The sequence below is a fragment of the Erythrolamprus reginae genome, chromosome 1 (assembly GCF_031021105.1).
Source record: "Erythrolamprus reginae isolate rEryReg1 chromosome 1, rEryReg1.hap1, whole genome shotgun sequence".
Classification (NCBI taxonomy): domain Eukaryota; kingdom Metazoa; phylum Chordata; class Lepidosauria; order Squamata; family Dipsadidae; genus Erythrolamprus; species Erythrolamprus reginae.
The window spans coordinates 45,793,008-45,815,980 of NC_091950.1; the positions used below are offsets into that span (position 1 = coordinate 45,793,008).

The window sequence follows — 22,973 nt, forward strand, 5'->3', positions numbered from 1 at the left end:
AACTCCAGCCTTATGGATTGAAGAATACAATTGGGTTTATCCAATCATTGCTTTAAAAAAACTCTTCCAAGTTGAGGGGTTTTAGGGTGAAACCTTTTTTGCCACAAAGTGCAAAGTACCTTATTATAGAAATCCTAAATGTTCAGTTCTGGAGACCTCACCTACAAAAAGATATTGACAAAATTGAACGGGTCCAAAGACGGGCTACAAGAATGGTGGAAGGTCTTAAGCATAAAACGTATCAGGAAAGACTTAATGAACTCAACCTGTATACGAAGTGTTTTTAATAGGAAAGTGAACACAAGAACAAGGGGACACAATCTGAAGTTAGTTGGGGGAAAGATCAAAAGCAATGTGAGAAAATATTATTTTACTGAAAGAGTAGTAGATCCTTGGAACAAACTTCCAGCAGATGTGGTTGGTAAATCCACAGTAACTGAATTTAAACATGCCTGGGATAAACATAGATCCATCCTAAGATAAAATACAAAAAATAGTATAAGGGCAGACTAGATAGACCATAAGGTCTTTTTCTGCTGTCAGTCTTCTATGTTTCTATGAAGAAGGACTTTCCAAGGTCCCTTCCAACCTTGTAATTCAGTCCCAGTACTGCACTGTCCACACATTTAGGTCAGAGGTGGGCTGCTAAGGTGGGCTGCGTGTCCACGCGCGATTTTGCTACCTGCCCAGGTGCAGTAGAAGAATTGCGCTGGACTCCACAACACTCAGAGCCACGGGGCGAGCACACGTCACCGTTCCGCCTTAACAACCCACCTCTGATCTAGGTGTGGAAAAACAAGAATGCTTGAAACCCAGGCTGCACTTTGTATTATTATTATTACTACTACTATTAATGTATGGCATTGTTACATTAGCCTCAATACTATTGCAAAATAGTAATTTGCTACCAGTTTACCAGCTCCGCTCATGCGCTTCCCAAGATGTGCCACAGGAGGGCAGGCTGGTATCATCTGGATTTATTTATTTGATTTGGCCTTTTTGATTGTGCTATCCTCTACTTCGTATTTAATTCTTCTAATCTTATGGACTGCTCTGTTATCCCTCCCCCCCCTCTTCCTTTCTTTCAATACAGATTGCTCATTCAGCTTTGCAGGCAGCAATTCCATATCAGGTGCATTTTCCATCCCATTTAATGTTATGCTTTAAAACTTTTTAGTGTTCTCTAAATATTATTTTTTCTTTATTTCATTTATTTCATTCTTTTCAGCTTCCTTACATTCTCTTATCCTCCTTTAAATCTTAAAAAAATCCTTCACCAAGATTTAGAGCTGAATCTCTTTATTTTTTCTCACCTAGTTATGTTCAAATGAACACTAAACTTAAAAAATGGATGCCTAAGGAATTGCAGATAGTCCTTGACTTGTGACCGCAGTTGAGTCCAGAATTAGAGTTCTGAGTCCTGCCAGTTGTGAAGCAGGTTGCCCTGATTTCTAGACATTTGTAGTGCTCATTAAGTAGATGGTCATGAATCAAACACCATGGTTGCTAAGTGAACAACGGCCGCTAAATAAACCCATTGTTCACCCATTGTTTTTGCTGGAAACTAGAAGTAACGAGGATGCTGCAGGTAGCTATAAGTGCTGCCCAATTGCTAAACGCCTAACCATGATTGCATGACCAGAAAGGTGTGTGTGGCCTGGATGCCGCAACGTTGGACCCAGGTGTTCATTGCAAGTTTGCAAGGTCACTAAGCGAGGACTACCTGTACTCGGTTGGGAATGATCATTTCTCTCTCCTTCTCCCTATCATTACCTCCACATGATCCACATACATTGGATAAAACCATGTCACGGTATGGGCAAGTTTAGATGTCACACACTTGTTGTGTTTGTTGAATGCGCAGAAGGGAGGGCATGTGTGCTGCTACCTTTTGCCCTTCAAATGTTTATGCATTCAGAGAAGCCTTGTCTGAGCGACCTATCATCTACAATTGCAACTGCATGCATTATTCTTGCAATTGTGAATCTTGCCCCTGTTCGTATTCCTCGTTTATTTCTCATGGGTTTCCAGGATACTGAAGTTCGAGGAAGAGCCACTAGGAATGGATATATTGTAGGGGCTTTAGTAAAATTGCAAATATGTGTTTTTAAAAAGCTCCATGAGTAGAAAATGGTGTCTTGTTAGGATTATGTACATGAAATCTTAAGTGCATTTCACATTCATATTTCCTAAACAGCAAACTAAACAAAGCTGAAACCCCTCTCTAAAGGAAAGTTTTAATTGATAAAATGACTTAAGTCCATTGAATGTCGACTGTCTTCTACAGTTGATTAATTATTAATGTAACATGTCATCTGATGCTAGTGAGTGATTTGAAAAGAGATTCTAATATTTTGGAATGATTGGATAGTACTAGCAAAATCTATTGTATTGAAAGCTAGTGAAAATGACACTCCTATGTTGGATAGTACAATATTTACTAAAGATGTGGTATCATTTCTATTGTGAATTTTGCCACCATTTGCAGGCAGTGACATAGAGCTACAGTAAGTAAACATTATTTCACTGAAAGAGTAGTAGATCCTTGGAACAAACTTCCAGCAGACGTGGTTGGTAAATCCACAGTAACTGAATTTAAACATGCCTGGGATAAACATATATCCATTGTAAGATAAAATACAGGAAATAGTATAAGGGCAGACTAGATGGACCATGAGGTCTTTTTCTGCTGTCAGTCTTCTATGTTTCTATGTTTCTATAAGAACATAAGAAGAATCCTGCTGAATCAGGCCAAAGCCCATCGAGTCCAGCATTCTGTGTCACACAGTGGCCCACCAATTGTCCATGGGGATCTTGAGCAGAAAGAGAAGGCAAAACCCTCCCTTTCCCTCGACCCCCAACAAATGTTACCCAAGGGAGTATTTCAAACAAACTACTTAATGTTGAGTCACCGGGTAAATTGTGCAATGCTTTATAGAAATGAAAGAGATAAACTCAACACCGTGTGTCATTTTCAATAGCTTCTCTGCACGTAATGTGTTGCTCCCACCTAGATGAAGAAAACTGGTATTAGAAGATCACGCCGTAGTTGCTTGTTACTTCTTTCTTATATTGCCAACTAGATAATTCAATTCAGCATTTATTTTTTATTCTTAAGCTGGTACAGCATATACCAGAAGCAAGTCTAAACTTCCAAAAGGTGCCTCCTGGTTCATTGGGATTCCGTGATTTTGACCAAAATATGAATGACAGCCGGGAGGAGGATATCACAAAAAGAACACGGATAAGAAACAGGGAAGAGGCAAGTGTATTTCCATTTCATGGAAGTATAGGAAATTACATCCCTCCCATGTCTAAGATAGAGATGTATGAAACTACTTCCAAATGAGACCATCAGTTCCATGAATAACTGGGTGAAGGTTATCAAAAATACTCACTTTAAGAATGCTGTCTTTGAAATTTGTTTTGGTAATTGTATTCCAGGTGATCTTTGACAATTTGATGCTAAACCCTGTGTCCCAGTTATCTCATACCATTCGGGAAAATACAGAAAATTTGGCAGAGAAAATGAAGTGAGTGTATGATGCCAATCTACATGGCTCTCTTGTGTAACCACTTATGGATCCTGGAGACGAGCATTTCATACCAGAGTTAAAAGTGACACTAATTAATACTGGCTCTCAATTTAGGAGAGAATTAAAATGGGCATTTGTATCTTCATTAGAGTATTACGTTTTATATCATAATCTTGAACATGGCTCCTTGAACTTTTGGAACTTATTTCAAATAATTATGCCTGGAATTTATCCAATATGATTTAAATATTAATAATTAACTTACTTTTTAAATCAATTAACTGACCAAATATGCTTTCAAATGGCCAGTTTATCAGCATAATTTGGTATAGATAATTTGTAGCATTCAGGTGTAGTGAAACATAGGGTACAGAGATACTACTACAAAACATTTGATTTTTATAAGTGCGATTTAAAATTCTGTAAGTGTATATCCATATCAAGCCAAACCTGGGCAACTTTAGAAAAGCTAAGCAGGGACAAACTTGGATGGGAGACTTACCAGAAAAAACAGGGAAGGTATTAGTTGTGGTGGCTATTTTAAGGAAATACAGCGATCCCTCGATTATCGCGAGGGTTCCGTTCCAAGACCCCTCGCGATAATCGATTTTTCGCGATATAGTGGTGCGGAAGTAAAAACACCATCTGCGCATGCGCACCCTTTTTTTCCATGGCCGCGCATGCGCAGATGGTGTTTTTACTTCCGCACCTGGGAAGACCCAGGGAAGGTTCCTTCGGCCGCCCAGCAGCTGATCTGCTCGGCAGCGCCGCAGCAGCGAGGAGCCAAAGATCCGGGTTTCCCCGCCGCCCACGCAAAGGGGAAACCCGGATCTTCGGCTCCTCGCTGCTGCGGCGCTGCCGAGCAGATCAGCTGCTGGGCGGCCAAAGGAACCTTCCCTGAGTCTTCCCCGCCGCCCACGTGCCGCTCGAGAGCAAGAGGGGGAGAGATAGAGAAAGAGAGAGAAGGAAAGAAAGAGATGAGAGAGGGAGGAAGAGAGTGTGAGAGAGGAAGAAGCAAGATAGAGAAAGAGAGAGAGAAAGAAAGATGAGAAAGGAAGAGAGTGACGTCATCGGGTGGGAAAATATTTTTAATTAATATTTTTTGAAAAATCGCGATACAGTGAACCCTCGAGTTTCGCGTGTTCAAGTATCGCGAAAGGGCTATTTCGCGAGTTTTCAACCAGGAAGTAAACTCCACCATCTGCGCATGCGTGCCCTTCCACGCATGCATAGATGGTGGAGTTTCCCCGCCGGGCAGAGGCTTCCCTGGGTCTTCCCCCTCTTGCCCCCGTAAGACCCCAGCGGCGGCGCGAGCAACGGCGTGGGCGGGCGGGCGGCACGCGCTTGGGGACATCCCAGCTCCGCTCCCCAGCTGGGGAAAGCGCGCGCGTTTGGGGACTCCCTAGATCCGCTCCCCAGCTGGGGAGCGGATATAGGGAGTCCCCAAACGCGCGCGCTTTCCCCAGCAACGCGCGCGCGTTTGGGGACTCCCTAGATCCGCTCCCCAGCTGGGGAGCGGATCTAGGGAGTCCCCAAACGCGCGCGCTTTCCCCAGCAACGCGCGCGCGGTGGGGACTCCCTAGATCCGCTCCCCAGCTGGGGAGCGGATCTAGGGAGTCCCCAAACGCGCGCGCTTTCCCCAGCAACGCGCGCGCTTTCCCCAGCAACGCGCGCGCGGTGGGGACTCCCTAGATCCGCTCCCCAGCTGGGGAGCGGATCTAGGGAGTCCCCAAACGCGCGCGCTTTCCCCAGCAACGCGCGCGCGGTGGGGACTCCCTAGATCCGCTCCCCAGCTGGGGAGCGGATCTAGGGAGTCCCCAAACGCGCGCGCTTTCCCCAGCAACGCGCGCGCGGTGGGGACTCCCTAGATCCGCTCCCCAGCTGGGGAGCGGATCTAGGGAGTCCCCAAACGCGCGCGCTTTCCCCAGCAACGCGCGCGCTTTCCCCAGCAACGCGCGCGCGGTGGGGACTCCCTAGATCCGCTCCCCAGCTGGGGAGCGGATCTAGGGAGTCCCCAAACGCGCGCGCTTTCCCCAGCAACGCGCGCGCGTTTGGGGACTCCCTAGATCCGCTCCCCAGCTGGGGAGCGGATCTAGGGAGTCCCCAAACGCGCGCGCTTTCCCCAGCAACGCGCGCGCGGTGGGGACTCCCTAGATCCGCTCCCCAGCTGGGGAGCGGATCTAGGGAGTCCCCAAACGCGCGCGCTTTCCCCAGCAACGCGCGCGCTTTCCCCAGCAACGCGCGCGCGGTGGGGACTCCCTAGATCCGCTCCCCAGCTGGGGAGCGGATCTAGGGAGTCCCCAAACGCGCGCGCTTTCCCCAGCAACGCGCGCGCGGTGGGGACTCCCTAGATCCGCTCCCCAGCTGGGGAGCGGATCTAGGGAGTCCCCAAACGCGCGCGCTTTCCCCAGCAACGCGCGCGCGGTGGGGACTCCCTAGATCCGCTCCCCAGCTGGGGAGCGGATCTAGGGAGTCCCCAAACGCGCGCGCTTTCCCCAGCAACGCGCGCGCTTTCCCCAGCAACGCGCGCGCGGTGGGGACTCCCTAGATCCGCTCCCCAGCTGGGGAGCGGATCTAGGGAGTCCCCAAACGCGCGCGCTTTCCCCAGCAACGCGCGCGCGGTGGGGACTCCCTAGATCCGCTCCCCAGCTGGGGAGCGGATCTAGGGAGTCCCCAAACGCGCGCGCTTTCCCCAGCAACGCGCGCGCGGTGGGGACTCCCTAGATCCGCTCCCCAGCTGGGGAGCGGATCTAGGGAGTCTCCACCGCGCACGCGTTGCTGGGGAAAGCGCGCGCGTTGCTGGGGAAAGCGCGCGCTTTTGGGCGGGCGGCAGTGGAAGCAAAAACACCATCTGCGCACGCGCAGATGGTGTTTTTACTTCCGCACCGCTACTTCGCTAAAAATCGATCATCGCGTGGGGTCCTGGAACGGAACCCTCGCGATGATCGAGGGTTCACTGTATAGTGTTTCGCGAAGATCGAGATCGCGAAAATCGAGGGATCACTGTATTTATCGGTAGTCCACATCTGAATATGATGATGTATTATTTTATAGTTACAATAAATTAAAAGCACTTATTTATGAAGGTTTGTTTTATACTTTTGAAGTAACAACATTAATGTACTTGTATCAGAATTCTGTTCCAGAATACTGAGAGGACATGGGAAGAAATGGAAGCCAAAATTAATTCTGAAAATGAAGTGCCAATTTTAAAGACATCAAACAAGGTGGGGAATCATTTTCTTAAATTATGTGTTTTGCTATTAAAAATATGCATTGATGAACTTGTTGGATTTACAGTAGAACCCCGACTTACGAGACTAATTGGTTCCGGAAGGAGGCTCGTAAGTCGGAACGCTCGTATGACAAAACATTGTTTCCCATAGGAAACAATGTAAAGTCAATTAATCCGTGCAACAACAAAAAAACCCGCTGCTGCCGAACGTGGAAGTTAGCGTTTGGCTTCAGGAGACAGCTGCGAAGCGGCGCGGGTGTTTTAAAACATCGCAGCCGGCCTGGGGGGCTCGGGGGCTTCCCCCTGAGCCCCCCAGGCCGGCTGCGACGTTTTAAAACACGCGCGCCACTTCGCAGCTGTCTCCTGAAGCCAAACGCTAACTTCCGCGTTCGGCTTCAGGAGACAGCTGCGAAGTGGCGCGCGTGTTTTAAAACGTCGCAGCCGGCCTGGGGGGCTCGGGGGCTTCCCCCCGAGCCCCCCAGGCCGGCTGCGACGTTTTAAAACACGCGCGCCACTTCGCAGCTGTCTCCTGAAGCCAAACGCTAACTTCCGCGTTCGGCTTCAGGAGACAGCTGCGAAGCGGCACGCGTGTTTTAAAAGGTTGCAGCTGGCCTGGGGGGCTTGCCAGCACCCCAGCGAGCCCCCCAGGCCGGCTGCAACCTTTTAAAACACGCGGGATACGAGCGCCAAGGAGCTGTATCCTGAAGCCGAACGCGGAAGTTAGCGTTCGGCTTCAGGAGACAGCTCCTTGGCGCTCGTATCCCGAATGTGAGCTCGGGAGGCGAACAAAAATGTCGCTCCCCTCACAGCTCTTATCTCGAGTAGCTCGTAAGTAGAGCTGCTCGTATGTCGAGGTTCCACTGTATATATAAAGTACTGAAAGTCTTGGAATGAATCTGAAAGTCAAAAATCAAAATGTGGGATTAACACAGGATTTGGATTTTAATTTATTTCTTTTGCATATTTTTACTTTTGTGTAAGCATGTAAATAAACATATATTCTCCACTTGCACTGCTTCGGAGAGTCCAACATGGGTTAATCTACAGCCTATTGGAAGGGACTGAGTTAAAAATTAGCATAAATAACCGGTCCAACCCCCATGCTGCCCTCTCTGGGTCAGTCTAAAAAACTCAGTCATAGTGGAGGGACTCATGAGTTTTCCTTCTATGACTCTTGTAGTCTTACTGTATAATTAGATGTAATTTTGTTGATTTATTTCTTATTTGTACATTTTATTATATGCTACTAACAGTTTTCTTTCTGTTTTTGTCTTTCAGGAGTGACCTACTTCGATGGTTTGGGCCCCTGCTCTGTGGAGTAATGCCCACTTCTCTCCCCCCAGGTCGGAGCCTTTTCCCTGCGAGGGTACAGCTCCAAGGACCGGGTGTCGCCCAGTGAACGAGGTCCCCGGCCTGCGCGGCCATACCTCCGTTCGGAGCGACCGCCGAGAGCCGAACAGACAGGAGAAGACGGCCAGAGTCGAATCTCCTGCCAAAAAGAAGCGCCGGGCCGGGCAGCCCTGGAGATTGCGCGCCGTTGGTAACGGCAAAAGCAATGGGCGCGGCCATTACTATCAGGGCGCTGGTCACAGGGGGCCGCCATTTTGGGAGCCAGTCCCGCCCACCATTTTGAAACCATGACGGACAGCCGAGTCACTCCAAGGAGGGCGGATGTCACCTCTGACACAGGAAGAGACAGAGCTTAATAGCGGCGGCCATTTTCGAGGCATAATTTGCACGAACGCAACAATAATTGCCGGTTTATACCTCGGAGAGCTAAAAACGCTGGCATGGCTGACCCAGCTCAACAGGGGACGACAGAAGCCCCGATGATAAAGGCCAAGGAGAAGACTCACTCTACCAAGGCCAAATCCAAAGGCTCCCAATCCTCCTCTGCAATGAGGGATGCTGAGAGGCGCATCAAAGCTCTAGAGGAGCAATTGGAGGCACAAAGACAAGCGGCCCTGCCACCAGTGCCAAGTCAGAATGTACCAGCAACAACAGGTACTACCCCCTGAGACTCCCAGAGGGAATTGGGTCAGCTACTGACAGGGACTGGTCACTGGATAGGTTTGGAGGACCAGCCCAGGTGCCAGAGCCAGCTAGGCCAGAATGCACCAGGCCTTCTTCTTCCTCTTCTCCATGGCACATGGCATCCCAACCAATGCCAACAGCCACATTCACCCCTACAGCGGCTGGCCTCAGATCTTCCCCAGACACTTGGCAACGCCTACCACCTGCCCTGCAGGACATGATTGCCTCCGCCTACTCCCATGGCATAGTGGCTGGTGCCCAACAACAGATTTCCAGTGCCCCTCCTGCTTCTCCTCGCCCTCCTCCCTCTCTTCAGAGAAATATATGGGCAGCCCCAGCCCCCCTGTCTCCTACACATGAATCCTTTCAGGAGGATCAGGGCTTTAGGGAGCATGGCTCTGAACCAGATGATGGTCTGTCAGAGGATGAGGGAGCACCTCCAGAACCGCCAACATATACTGGCCTCTTTAGGCCCTCCATTTTTCGAGTGCTTCTGAACAAGGCTAAACTAGCCATCGCCTTGGGCACACCTGACAAGCCCACTGACTCAGCAGAGGCCACTCATCCATCCTCAAGGGTAATTACTGAAACCCAGAGAGATGCAGACTGCATACCGGCTCCCAAGCTCTTCTTGGATAACGTTAAAAGACCTTGGCAATACCCAGCAGGCGCTCTAGGCCCCACAGCCTCTGAGCGAAAATTCTACGCCTTTGAACCAGAATTAGAAAATTTACTGGAATTTCCATCTGTCGATGCTCCTGTAGCAGCTCTTGTCTCCAATGTGCTCGTTCCATCAGAGGTGGCGGACGGTCTAAAACCTGAAGACCGCAGAGCTGAGGGCATAAACAAAAAAGCCCATCAGATGACCGCATGGGCCCTTAAAGCAGCCTCAGCAGCATCATTTTTTAACCGAGCTTCGGTCCTATGGCTCCAGGACATGCTCACGAGGCTAGGACCGGAGGATGGTCGCTTGAGGCAAGACCATCTCTGCGGAAATCTCTGCGGACGCCACTCTATCGGCTTCCCGTTTTTCTTCACGGGCCCTAGCAGCAAATCAGTCAGCTCGCTGCCTACTATGGCTCAGAACATGGCAGGCGGACGCCAAATCCCCAATGGCGTCTGGGCTCAGCCCCATTTGATGGAACAAAATTGTTCGGCGAATCGCTTGACAAGGTCCTCATAGAGGATAAAGACAAAAAGAAAGTCTTACCCAGAACCTATAGAAGGCAGGAGAGACGGGCCACCCCGTACTTCAGACGCCCACCCTTTCGGGCAGAGGCCTCCTCCGATATACCCCAGGTTGGAAGGTCGTACACCCAGGGGTCATACTCTCAACCCTCATACAGAGCGGACAGGGGTGGTTTCGGAGATCGGAATAGACAATTCCAACAAACAAGGAAAACCTACAGAGGCTCCAACAGGGGAGGCTATCGAAGAAACAAATGACTCCATCGAGACCTTTCCTATAGGAGGACGGCTACAACACTTCACCGCCTCCTGGGAAGCTATATCTACAGACTCTTGGGCTCTAAATACAATAGCCCACGGTCTCACCCTGGATTTCATCCAAAAACCTCCCAGCAGATTCCTGCCATGTCCAGTAATTCTCAACAACCTCAAACCCAACCTCCTGTACCAAGAGATCGACCACCTATTCCAAATCCGTGCCATCAAGAAGGTCCCTGTCCATCAAGAGGGACAGGGCTACTACTCCATCGTGTTCATAGTGCCCAAGGCCTCCGGGGGCTGCCGCCTCATACTAAATTTGAAACAACTAAACATATATATCAGATACCGGCGTTTCAAAATGCATTCATTAAAGACAATATTAGCAGCAATAAGACAAGGGGATTGGCTGACGTCAATAGACCTCAAAGAGGCATACCTACATATCCCAGTACATCAGGATTACAGGAAATATCTTCGCTTTTACCTTGAAAACCAACATTTCCAGTACAAGGCCATGCCCTTCGGTCTGTCATCAGCACCCAGGACATTCACGAAGTTGCTGGACATACTCACAGCACATCTCAGGTCACATCCATTACACCTTATGGCGTATTTGGACGATATCATCATACTCTCCAACAGTCCCGGACGGGCTTGTCACGACCTGACGGAAACCATGAGGACATTGGAACATCTCGGTTTCTCCATCAATTATCAAAAGAGCCATCTTACACCAACAAGGTACCTACCTCACCTGGGTACCAACATAGACACCACTACCGGCACAGTTTTCCTCTCAGCAGAACGCCAGACCAAGGTCAGAGCCTTGATCACACAGTTACAACGCAACCATTCACCGACCTTAGCATTCCTTTCTCAACTGTTGGGAGTACTCATATCTTGTATAGACATTCTACCTTGGGCCAGGCTCCATGCCAGGCCTCTACAATGGTTCCTCATTCCCTTTCAGAGGAACCCAATGAGTCACTCTTCCACAACAGTAACAATTTCACAAGAGGTGTGGCGATCACTCCCTTGGTGGACGTCATCAGCCCTTTCACAAGGATCACCGTTCCTACCACAACAAGAGATAACTATAACAACGGACGCAAGTCTCTCGGGCTGGAGAGCACACTCCGATATGGGAGTGGCTCAGGGACTTTGGAACCCAGAGGAGCTCACATGCCCAAACATCAATTACCTGGAGCTCAGAGCTGTTCACCTCACTCTCAGACATTTCACAGCGCAGGTAAGAGGTCAGAACGTACTGATCCTCACAGACAATGTGGCAACGAGAGCACACATCATCCATCAGGGGGGCACAAGATCGGGCCGCCTGATGCGGGAATCCCAGTCTCTGTTCAAATGGGCAGAACGACATCTAGTATCACTACGAGCGGAGCACATATCCGGCATTTCAAACCTTCAAGCAGATTGGCTCAGCCGGACCACCATAAACCTGGCAGAGTGGAGCCTGGGCAGGGACCTGTTCCTAGAGATCATACACAGATACGGGACACCAGAAGTGGACCTGTTTGCCACTCATCACAACAATCAATTGCCCAGGTTCTTTTCACGGTTCCCATCACCGGGAGCAGAACAAACCAATGCACTGTCATGCCCGTGGCCGGAAGGGCTGCTATATGCCTTTCCCCCAACCTGCCTGATCCCAAGAGTGGTCAGCAAGCTGTTACAAGAGCAAGCAGAGATCCTCTTGGTAGCCCCGTTTTGGCCCAGGCGTCCTTGGTTCGCGGATTTGATCAGCCTCTCGATGTCCTCCCCCTGGCGAATCCCACACCACAAAGTGGTACTGACACAGGGGTCAATTTATCACCCAGACCCTCAGTGGTGGAGTCTTGCCATGTGGCACTTGAGGGGGAGAGATTGAGAAAAGAGCAGCTACCGGACAGAGTGATAAACACCATGCAGGCAGCTCGCAGGCCCTCCACGACCCGTATTTATCAGGCCACATGGAGGGCATACTGTACATTTTGCAGAAATCAAAATCAGGACCCGCAATCCCCATCCGTAATCCAGATCCTCGAATTCTTACAGGCTGGGTTGGACAAAGGATTGTCACCCAACACACTCCGCAGACAAGCGTCAGCTATAGCCACAATTCTGAACATGAACTTTTCTCGCCCAATTTCACAGCACCCATGGATTCGGGACTTTATTAAAGGGGCATCGAACATCAGACCCCCTACCGTACATAGATTCCCTACATGGGACTTACCACTGGTCCTACAGGCGCTGACAGGACCCCCCTTTGAGCCTTTACGGGACATTCCACTCCGACTCCTATAGTTGAAAACGATATTCTTAACAGCAATCACATCAGCTAGGAGAGTTTCCGAACTCGCAGCCTTGTCAATCAGACCGGACTTATGCATGTTCCATACAAACAAGTTAGTCTTAAGACCTGACCCTTCCTTTTTACCAAAAATGAATACTGTCTTCCACAGATCACAAGATATTATCATTCCGGACTTTTGCGCCCAGGGGTCACACCCACTGGAACTACGGTGGCACAAGATAGACGTTCGTCGTGCCCTCAAAATATACATAAGACGGACAAGCACCTTCAGGAAAACAGAGGCCCTGTTCGTCTCATATTTCCCGGCATCCATGGGGAATAAAGTATCATCTAAGACTATTAGCTGTTGGATACGCTGCTGCATCGTCACTGCCTATAAATCAGGATCCACACCAATACCTAGTGGTATCACGGCCCACTCTACAAGAAGTGCGGCCACATCAGCGGCCTGGGCGACACAGGCCCCTATTGAGGATATTTGCCGGGCAGCAACCTGGGCTGCCCCCAACACGTTTATCAAGCATTACCGTTTGGACAGTTTCGCTTCGGCTGAAGCGGCCTTTGGACGCAGAGTATTGCAGAGGGTTTGCACCGATTCTGCGCCCCTGGTCCAGCCTTCTCCCTCCCTAATTGGTTAAAGCTTGGGTATATCCCATGTTGGACTCTCCGAAGCAGTGCAAGTGGAGAAGAACCGTTGCACTTACCTGAACGGTCTTCTCGCTGCACTGCAAGGAGAGTCCAAACCCACCCGGCTAGTTGGCCCAGGGTCACAGGGTCGTTCATAGTTAAGTTTGGATTCTGTTGAATCAGTTGAATAAAGTTCCTTGGTTTACTGACACTATGACTTCGTTTTATTATAAGACTGACCCAGAGAGGGCAGCATGGGGGTTGGACCGGTTATTTATGCTAATTTTTAATTCAGTCCCTTCCAATAGGCTGTAGATTAACCCATGTTGGACTCTCCTTGCAGTGCAGCGAGAAGACCGTTCAGGTAAGTTCAACGGTTCTTCTATTGGTAAGATTCGCACTATGGAACTCAGCACTTGAATTTTAAAATAATATAGTGAAAACTAAAAAGAATTTTAATATTGAAATCCATTTGTAAATCTTTAAAAGTAAATTTAAATAAAATATTTATTTATTTATTTATTTATTTATTTATTTATTTATTTGATTTGATTTGATTTGATTTGATTTGATTTGTATGCCGCCCCTCTCCGGAGACTCGGGGCGGCTAACAGCAACAATAAAAACAATGTACAATAGTAATCTGATGTTAAAAACGATTAAAAACCCATTAATATAAAAACCAAACATACATACATACCATGCATAGAATTGTAAAGGCTTAGGGGAAAGAGGATCTCAATTCCCCCATGCCTGATGGCAGAGGTGGGTTTTAAGTAGCTTACGAAAGGCAAGGAGGGTGGGGGCAATTCTAATCTTTGGGGGGAGTTGGTTCCAGAGGGTCGGGGCCGCCACAGAGAAGGCTCTTCCCCTGGGTCCTGCCAAGTGACATTGTTTAGTTGACGGGACCCGGAGAAGATCCACTCTGTGGGACCTAACTGGTCGCTGGGATTCGTGCAGCAGATATGTTATGTTGGTATATGTTGTTGTTGTTGTTGTTGTTGTTGTTATTATTATTATTATTATTATTTAGATTTGTATGCTGCCCCTCTCCACAGAGAAAATATATGGAAATATGTTTGAAAATATGTTGATGCCACTCTGACTCCCATGGGATTGGGCAACATATAAGTCAATTAAATTAAAATAAATTAAATTTGCTGTTTAAAACAAAAACTATTTAAGTATGAAACTAGATATTAATTGGTTTAATTTAATTTTTTAAGATGTAGACAACAAACAGGCTTATTTTGCTAAAGTTCATCAATGTTTAATTTTTAAATTTAGGAAATCAGCTCTATTTTGAAGGAGCTTCGCCGAGTCCAAAAACAACTTGAAGGTTTGTAATATTTGTCTTCATAGTTCTTTTTTTTTTGATGTACATGATTAACCTTAAATAGAATATGATTAAGTTTTGAAAAACAGAAAGCTGGAGATGTTGCAACTTGCCATGTGTCGGAATGTAAAACAAGGTTGACTTTGGTCTTCAGATAGAACAAAATGTCTGCTGAGCAACTTCAAGTGAGGGTCTGTAGAGATTCTGTCTCATCCACATCATGCCTGTCCCAAAGGTGCTTTTTCCAGAGGCAACTGGACTTTCTTGTTTTTCTTTTGAAAACGTTTTGCTTCTGATCCAAGAAGCTTCTTCGGCTCTGACAGGATAATGGGGAATGGAAGAATTTATATCCCTTCCATTCAAGCGAGGATGAACCTATATCTGCATTCAAGGGGCATTAGTATTTCCACTAGTGTAGAATGCAACCAGTTGCTTGGTGCATCTGCCATCACTGCTTCATCAGTTGCACTGGCTGCCAGTATGCTTTCAGCTACAATTCAGGGTATTTTAATTCAATTCACCTTTAAAAACCCTTCATGGCTTAGGACTGAACCATCTGTTCCCAATTGTCTTTACCTGTCTAGCAGGAGAGGTATGCCGCCCTGAGTCTTCAGAGAAGGGCGGTATACAAATCAAATCAATCAATCAGTCAGTCAATCAATCAATCAACCAATCAATGCCCCAAGTACTCTCACTTAAGGATTATTCATAAGGCCTTTGAGATTTGGTTTTGTACCCAAGCCTGGGGCGCAAGGCATATGCCTATCTCCTAGCTACGGTATGTGGATACATTAATTAGTTAGATGATGCTAACTATGTATTTTATTTTTATATTGTATATTTTATGTATTTTATTGTAAGCCACCCGAGTCACTTATATGAGAGGGGTAGCAATATAAATCTATCAATCTATCCTGATTCCTAAGAGGTCAGTAAGGGGGGAGTACAAGTGCAATAGACTAGAGTGCCTTCCGTCCCCTGTCCTTTTGCTCTCCTATATCTCCTATACCTTTCTTCTATTCCTATATCTCTTTTTCTATTCTTTCATTGATATGTCTATTACTATATCTTCTTTTCTATTCTTTCTTAGATATATTTTACTATGAGTATCTCCTCTAGAACCTTCATCATGTATTTCACTATGTGTATATATATACCCACTAAAACCCTCATTGTGTATTGGACAAAATAAATAAATAAATAAATAAATAAATAAATAAATACATACATACATACATACATACATACATACATACATACATAAATCAAAGCAATATAATTCAGCCTTTGCAAAGCAGCTTAACAAAATGAACTTTCATAGCACTATTTTATCTGCCTGGAGATCATTTATTTATTTATTTTACTTATTTATTGGATTCCTATGCTGCTCCTCTCCGAGGACTCGGAGCGGCTCACAACATATAATAAACAATATACAATATCTTGAATCCAATTAATTAATAATTGGATTCAACTCAAAAAAAGCATTAAAAAACCCAATCATCCCATACACTCAACATTCTCACAACACATTAATTGGCCAGGGGGCAATGAATCTAATGGCCCCAGGCCTGGTGGCATAAATGAGTCATAAATCATGCTTTTGAAATGAAAGGCATTCACTGTCCATGTGCTCAATTGTTACTCAGGTATCAAATACCAAGTGAAAAAGTAGGCTGGAATTTAGTAAGAGGGCTCATCATACTTCTTTTTCCCTTTCTGGCAGTTATAAACGCTATCGTTGACCCAAGTGGGAACTTGGATTTGCTCACCAATAACAAGACCTGTTCTGTGCTACAGCCTGAAGCAGCTAAAGTCAGGACTGCCAACAACACTTCTGGATCTGTGTTGGAGTCTTTGTCGCCTGTCAAGAAAATAAATTACACTCAGAAATCAAACTTTGGGCCTACTGGCCTACAGGATAAAACATTTGTTCCAGATGCGGAGAAATATGTGATCTGACAGAATATTTTCTATTGCTTATCTTGTAGTATGTCATTTACTGTGGCGTTTAGTATTGCATATGAGTCATGTGTGAGTGGTTGTGGGCAAGTCCACGTTGAACAGTTGTTTAGATTGTTAGCACATTGCACAAATGGGGGGAAAGATACAATCTCTGCTATGTGGGCAGTTGAAGTTTGGGTGAAGCCCTTTTTGGGGGAAGAAAGGCTAATGGTGTGGAACAACACACCCAAAGGAGAATTTTTTTTTAAACAGAAAGCAATTCGGTGTGCCATTCTTCTATTGTGCCATAACAAAGCAGACCTTGCATATTCTTCATTCTCTATTGCTGAAGCTCTGATATGTTCTCAGATATAGCCTGTTCATAACAATCGGTTGAGTTGTATATAGAATCCATTTTGAAAATATACTTTTTGAGACAGTGGATAGCTGGTGCTGTAAAATTAATTTTAAATACGGAATATTCAAATGGGTTGGTCAGGATTTATTTTTCATACTGTCAGGTAAAGTGAGGGAGCATAACTTACTTTTACAAATTCAGGAACAGTTGCCCTAAAAATGTCTTCGAGGAGGAAGCAAAGATGATATTGAATAATTTTGCTTCCAGTCATACAGCTTTCACTGTTCCATGGGTTAAAAGAGTGGAGACGAGAGCTGTGAATATGGTTGCATTGTTTTCTCTATGTGATTCATTTGAAAAAGTCCAAATAAGTAGTTCTGTAGGAGAAAATTCAATGACCAAATCAAGATTTTATATATCCATGTTGCCAAATTCTTACTGTATCATGTTAGTCTCCATGTAACAAAGGGTTATGTGCTCTGATTTTTTAAAATATGCTATTTAAAGAGGGGCATAAGAATAAATGTTCCATAACTGGGCAAGTAATCACCATATCTCCCCAGCACGTTGGTGGCAAGGTTTACACATTGTATTTTTAATCATGGCCTGTTAATTAAGCCAGAATATCTGAACTAACACAAGATTCATCTATAAACTACTGTAGTAATATGATCACAACTTGCTAAGCCACCATGTGGCTTGTTTGATTTGGGTTTGGCGTGATGCTTAGGCTTAAGCCCAAGAGTAGATACTTGTGCTTAACCCAGTTGTGTGGATCTCATTTTGTTTATGTGGATGAGCCATTCTGGACCATGCACAGCTTGAAACTTTAAGCCAATATTCCCTGGTTGTGTGTGTGTGTAGATTGGGGGGGAGGGGGGTGGGCTCTGCAAAGCTTAAGGTACCAATTTTGCCTATAAATTGCACAGTAACACAATGTATTTCCAAATCATGGCTCAGGCTACTTTAGTGATGGCAGATATCATCTTCCTTTTGGGACTTGGGCAGAGAAGAAAAATATAGTTTGGCTGCTAGGCAGAAAAAGTTGCTCATCCTGGCTTGTTGTGTAGTATGGATCTAAGCTAACCACAACTCAGCATGCGTATACTTGGTCTGAATCTCGCTGACATTCATGCACTAATAAAGGTATAGGCTTTTTTGTACCTCTAGGAAAACAGTTTTGAGCAGTAAAAATAGACTTTCTCCATATCCTTCTAATTTCAGGGTTGGGATGGACCTTCAACAAGGCATGCTTAACAAGCCTCCATGAAATGACCCCCTCTTGCTCGGTTCATTGTTAATGGGTATCTCACGCAACATAGGAAAAGTAGCTTGTTGTATCAGTAGACCAGTGTTTCTCAACCTTGACTGTTTGAAGATGTGTTTGAAGCTTGAAGATATGCTGATTGGAGAATTCTCTGAGCTGGAGTTCACACATCTTCAAATTGCCAAAGTTGAGAAACACTGCAGTAGACATTATGCTGAACGTTTGGTTCCATCAAAGAGCAGGGTTCACTGACCTCTGGAGCTGGCCATACAGAATCACATATCCTGTTCCACTCCAAATTATAAGATGGGGACTATCAAAAAGTTGCCACAAATAATGGTGATATTGTAGCTGTTGCCTTAAAATTGCTCAAAATGAATGTAGATTCTGGGATATATCTTAGAAATTACACAATACAGTTTAAGTTTAATGTAAGGTAAACTAATTTGCTCCAGTTTTCAGTGTTATCCAATATTCCTGTGCTGGGAATTTGAGCATCTAAGAACAAAAAGCATGAATTAATACTTGATCAACCACAAAACAATTTCTAATATTGGTGTCATCCTTTCTTGAACCTTGATGCTTAAACGTCTTTGGCTGATGATGTGTCAAGTGAGTAGTACAGTATTATAATTGTCTTATGTTTGCCCATTCTAAACATTATAAATAATATCAAGAATAACTGCAAACATTTTTAAATGCCCATTTTTCTAATTAAAATGAATTCTCCATTTGTCAAATCAGCAATGGTTTAAATGGGATGGGATTAAAACTGTTAACTATTTTAAATACTTATTGATATCAGTTGACAATTTTTAAATAATTGTTGAAGACCACCAGATTAAATACAGTTGAGAAGTGAATTCAATTAAGAAATTGATACAGCTGAGAAATGAATGCAGTATAGAAGTACTGTATTGGCACTAATTTTATTCAGGTCTGAAAATGATGGATAGTGTGGATATATTTACAGAGCAACCGTCCCCAATTTTGGTGGCCTGGCGGGAAGGGGGAGGGAACTGGATTGTGCAAGTGGCAGGCCAGCCCACAGCTCAATTTGAATGAGCAGTGGGCTGGCACACCTACGACATGCATACACAGCTTGAGCAAGTTGAGCTGCATGCATGGGTGCATATGCGCTACCCCACTGCTCACACAAGTTGAGTGTGTACACATGGGCACTGGCCCATTTCTCATGTGGTTCGCTTCTGAATAGGTCACAGACCGGTAGTGGGTTGCAGCCCAGAAGTTAGGGACCCCTGCTAATAGAGAACATATTTAAAATGTTAAATTCTAATAGAAGTAAAATTGGTTTAGAAAATGAATGAAAAAAATTCAGTTTAGTTGCTCAGAGGAAATCTTTGCTATCCAATTGGATTTTACTTGATTGTGCACGAGTTGAAATAATGTAAATGCTGCTATTGATGTTGAGGCACCAAATAAAAGTTGCCTGTACTTTTCCCATTAGAAACGGGTCCACTTACAGATTCATTTATACAGCTTCCATTTAATTGTACCTAATGGTCTCTTGTAAACGTGTCTAAGTCATAGAGATGTCACATGTCGATTCTTGCCACTCAGCAAATTTTTCCACTGTCTTTAAGAACCCAAACCTTGTAAATGCATCAAAATTCTTCATCTTCATTATTGAAGTCACACTAAATCCATATTTGCCAGCACCAGGTCTACCTTAGATTACCTTCCAAATATACTGTTGCAGAGAGTCTGAGTTTGTGTAAGCATAGGAACCCCCCCCCCCCCAGAAAAGCAGTTTTGTATTTATTGCCATCTTGTCAGTCAACTTTCCCCAACAGAATGAATTGCAAATTCATAAAATTTAGAATTCTCCAAGTTCCCAGGCAATATTTATCTGGGGAATTCTAGAAAATGCAATCTTAATACATGTGGAAGGACATTCGCAGCTGAGCATTCGTTTCATAAATTTTCAAGTTTAGGGTGAGGCATTTATCCTCATCCAGTGCTACATTTATGTATGAACTTCCAGAAGGCATGGACATAGAAGTCTGGTTTGCTCACAAGTAGTAAAAAAGACTTGGGCTTACCCTACACATAAAATCAAAAATTGAAACAAATTAAGGTTATTATTTAATACATTACAAATAAATTGCCTCTTACTTCTGATACACTTGAATCAATGAAGAAGCCATGTGGCTTTGATATTCTCATATTGGATCCATCTAGTGCAATATGCATACAATTTGTTAAACATTTTAATCCCAGTAGGTCCCATTTATTTGATTTTACGATTAGCAGAAAGTCAAATAAATGGGACCTACTTGCTGATACACAATTTTAAAAATGTAATTAAAACTTTTATATTTTGCCTAGCCAGTTTCAAAGGATTATAAAGCCCAGACCATTCAGTGTTTAGTGACAAATGTTTGATTTCTTCAAAGTAGTTTAAAAGGGTGTGGGGTAGGTGGAGGGGGCAGCTTATCCCCCTTAAGATGACTGATCAATATTGAATGAATATGGCTCATTGAGATAATTATCTGTTTGAAACGAATGCTGCCATCTTCATACTGGTGGAAATAAAACTACCCTATAGTCTGAGAGCGTGCAGTAACATAAATGGATTAAATAAATACAGTTGTAGAAACACTGAATGAAAGCAGTTAATGGGGGCAATTTTTGCCCGTCTCAGAATTTTTGTATAGATTTCAAGCAGAGGTGTGTACATATGATTCTGCTCTTTTGCCAATAGTCCTTGCTTTACCACAGTTGCTATGACACAATAAAGCAAGACATCACATGATTACAACTTATGATTTCATGCCAGCTTTTTCATTGACTCTGGTTATTGGAAGTTAGCTATGAATCATGTAAATGGAAATCAAATGACTCTGGGATGCAGCACTATCATAAATTCAGACCCTGTCTGTAAAGTTATGTTTTCAGTGCTGCTAAATAATTGTTAAACAGGGCAGTTGTTAAGTGAGGACTACCTCTATGGCTGGGTCCAATTCAAATACGGAAAAATTTCAGAGGCAAGTTTCCAAGAATGACCAACTGTACATTAGCAGAAGGAATAACTTATTCTTATTCTTATTTCACCTGAGAGAAATGAATCGGGTAAGTGTTTTTCCTACACCACATGAAAGCAAACAAATACAAACTGTGGAACCAATTGGAAATGATAAATCTCTACATGATATTTTAGATCTTAAATGCACACTTCAGTTTAATCTATACAATTAGTGTCTTAAATATATGGTACATTTTAAAAATCTAATGTGTATTTCTCCAAGTCATCCTTACATGAATCAAAGGAAATGTTTGCTCTGAATGTTTACAAATACCTACTTTTGAAAGAAGTGAGAGTGCAAGTTGCTACTGATTTTCCACTTTTGTAAATGGATTCCTTCCTTCCTTCCTTCCTTCCCTCCTTCCTTTCCTTCCTTTCCTTCCTTTCCTTCCTCCCTCCCTTCCTCCCCAAATGAATCCATGATCTTGACATTGTCAAAGTCCAGAAAACAACTTGTTCACTTTCTTTTGAGTCTATTGCTCAGTGGTGCCTAAACAACTGCTGAAACTGTTTTCCACTGTTAAAAACATTTTATCACAGCCATCATTAGATCTGCATGCCACACTGAAGCAAACTGAGCTGAATGAGAGTTACTGAAATTTAGCTTTGTGTAACTCAAAACTAGTGACTTTCATTTTTGGCTCATCTTTTACTTCGTTTTGATGTCCTCTTTGAAACACTGTGTATAATTATAAGATCCATCTGATTCCTGCAGACCTTCAATGGGATGCTTTTTTCCTCTTTGTCTTAGAATTTTTTAAAAAACATTAATTTATTTTGCTTGACAGGCAGTTTATCTGTACCGTTTTGTTTCTGAATAATGTGGATGTCTTTCAAACCAAAATAAATGGTTATTTTATATAATATCACAAATTTGCTATACTAAATCATTCTCATAGCAGGTTTACCATACAAAGTTAGAGGTCTGAGCTAATATCTTTGGAGGCTTCAGGTTGGGAAAGGTAAAAAAATATACACCTGTTTGAATCTTATAGGAACAGATTTTCTTTTAAAGGTTTCAGGCGTATTTCCGGGTATAAAATGCTGAGGACCAAGGGAAGGAAGGAAGAAATAAATGCATAGCAAATAAGAGGAGGATTAGAGAATTGCTGCTGTTCTGTCTTCCACCATTCACTCACCTGTTGCAAGTGAGCCTGGAGTAAACATTTTAGGAGCCAAAACAGCATCATCCTTATGGTAGAGGAGGAAAAATAGAAACATGCTAGAAGGAACTGCAAGATTGCTCTGCTTCTCCACAAAGAAGAGGGACAAAATCCCCATGAAAGCTTTATATGATATATAGAGGCACAACATTGCATATTGAATGAAAACAAACAAACAAATATGCTTGACTGCAGGCATGTAACTTTTCTGCTGAAGAAGCCTGGTAGGTATCAGAATGGCCTTAATCTCCAGCTTTCATTTTTATCTAATAACAATTACTTCCTCATTGTAAAAGGGGGAAAACCAATCAAGGGTCCATGTGGGTGGGAAATACAGTAGTTTTATGTTTGTGAAATCAGCTTTCCGATAGTTGCCAAGAGATCTGATTTGATCTATAGGCCATGTAGAGGCCTGAGGTGGGGCTAATTCCAAAATGGTAGCCATTTTTAAAATTATTGTAGGATAATGGGCCAATGAAGACTACAGTGATCCCTCGATTTTCGTGGCCTCGATTTTCGCTAAACGCTATACCGCGGTTTTTCAAAAAATAATAATTTAAAAATAGTCCGTGGTTTTTTTTCTACACCATGGTTTTTCCCGCCCGATGACGTCATCCGTCATCACCAAACTAACGTCTGCCATTGCTGATTGGCCGAAATC

At 44.3% G+C, this 22,973-nt stretch overlaps 1 protein-coding gene across 10 annotated transcripts in view; it reads left to right on the plus strand.

Annotated features, from left to right (window-relative positions):
• CEP170B (centrosomal protein 170B) overlaps window positions 1-22,022 on the plus strand; it is a 100,898-nt gene extending 78,876 nt beyond the window's left edge. For 6 of the 10 annotated variants that reach the window (XM_070751428.1, XM_070751391.1, XM_070751374.1 and 3 more), the window contains exons 15-20: window positions 1,094-1,132; window positions 3,119-3,262; window positions 3,445-3,533; window positions 6,670-6,763; window positions 14,486-14,537; window positions 16,261-22,022. In XM_070751428.1, the coding sequence (XP_070607529.1) occupies window positions 1,094-1,132; window positions 3,119-3,262; window positions 3,445-3,533; window positions 6,670-6,763; window positions 14,486-14,537; window positions 16,261-16,496 (654 nt within the window). In that variant the 3' untranslated portion in view covers window positions 16,497-22,022. The remainder of the gene's footprint in view (window positions 1-1,093; window positions 1,133-3,118; window positions 3,263-3,444; window positions 3,534-6,669; window positions 6,764-14,485; window positions 14,538-16,260) is intronic. The other 4 variants (XM_070751418.1, XM_070751448.1, XM_070751437.1 and 1 more) reach the window with 2 other exon arrangements.
• The last annotated feature ends 951 nt before the right edge of the window (window positions 22,023-22,973 follow it).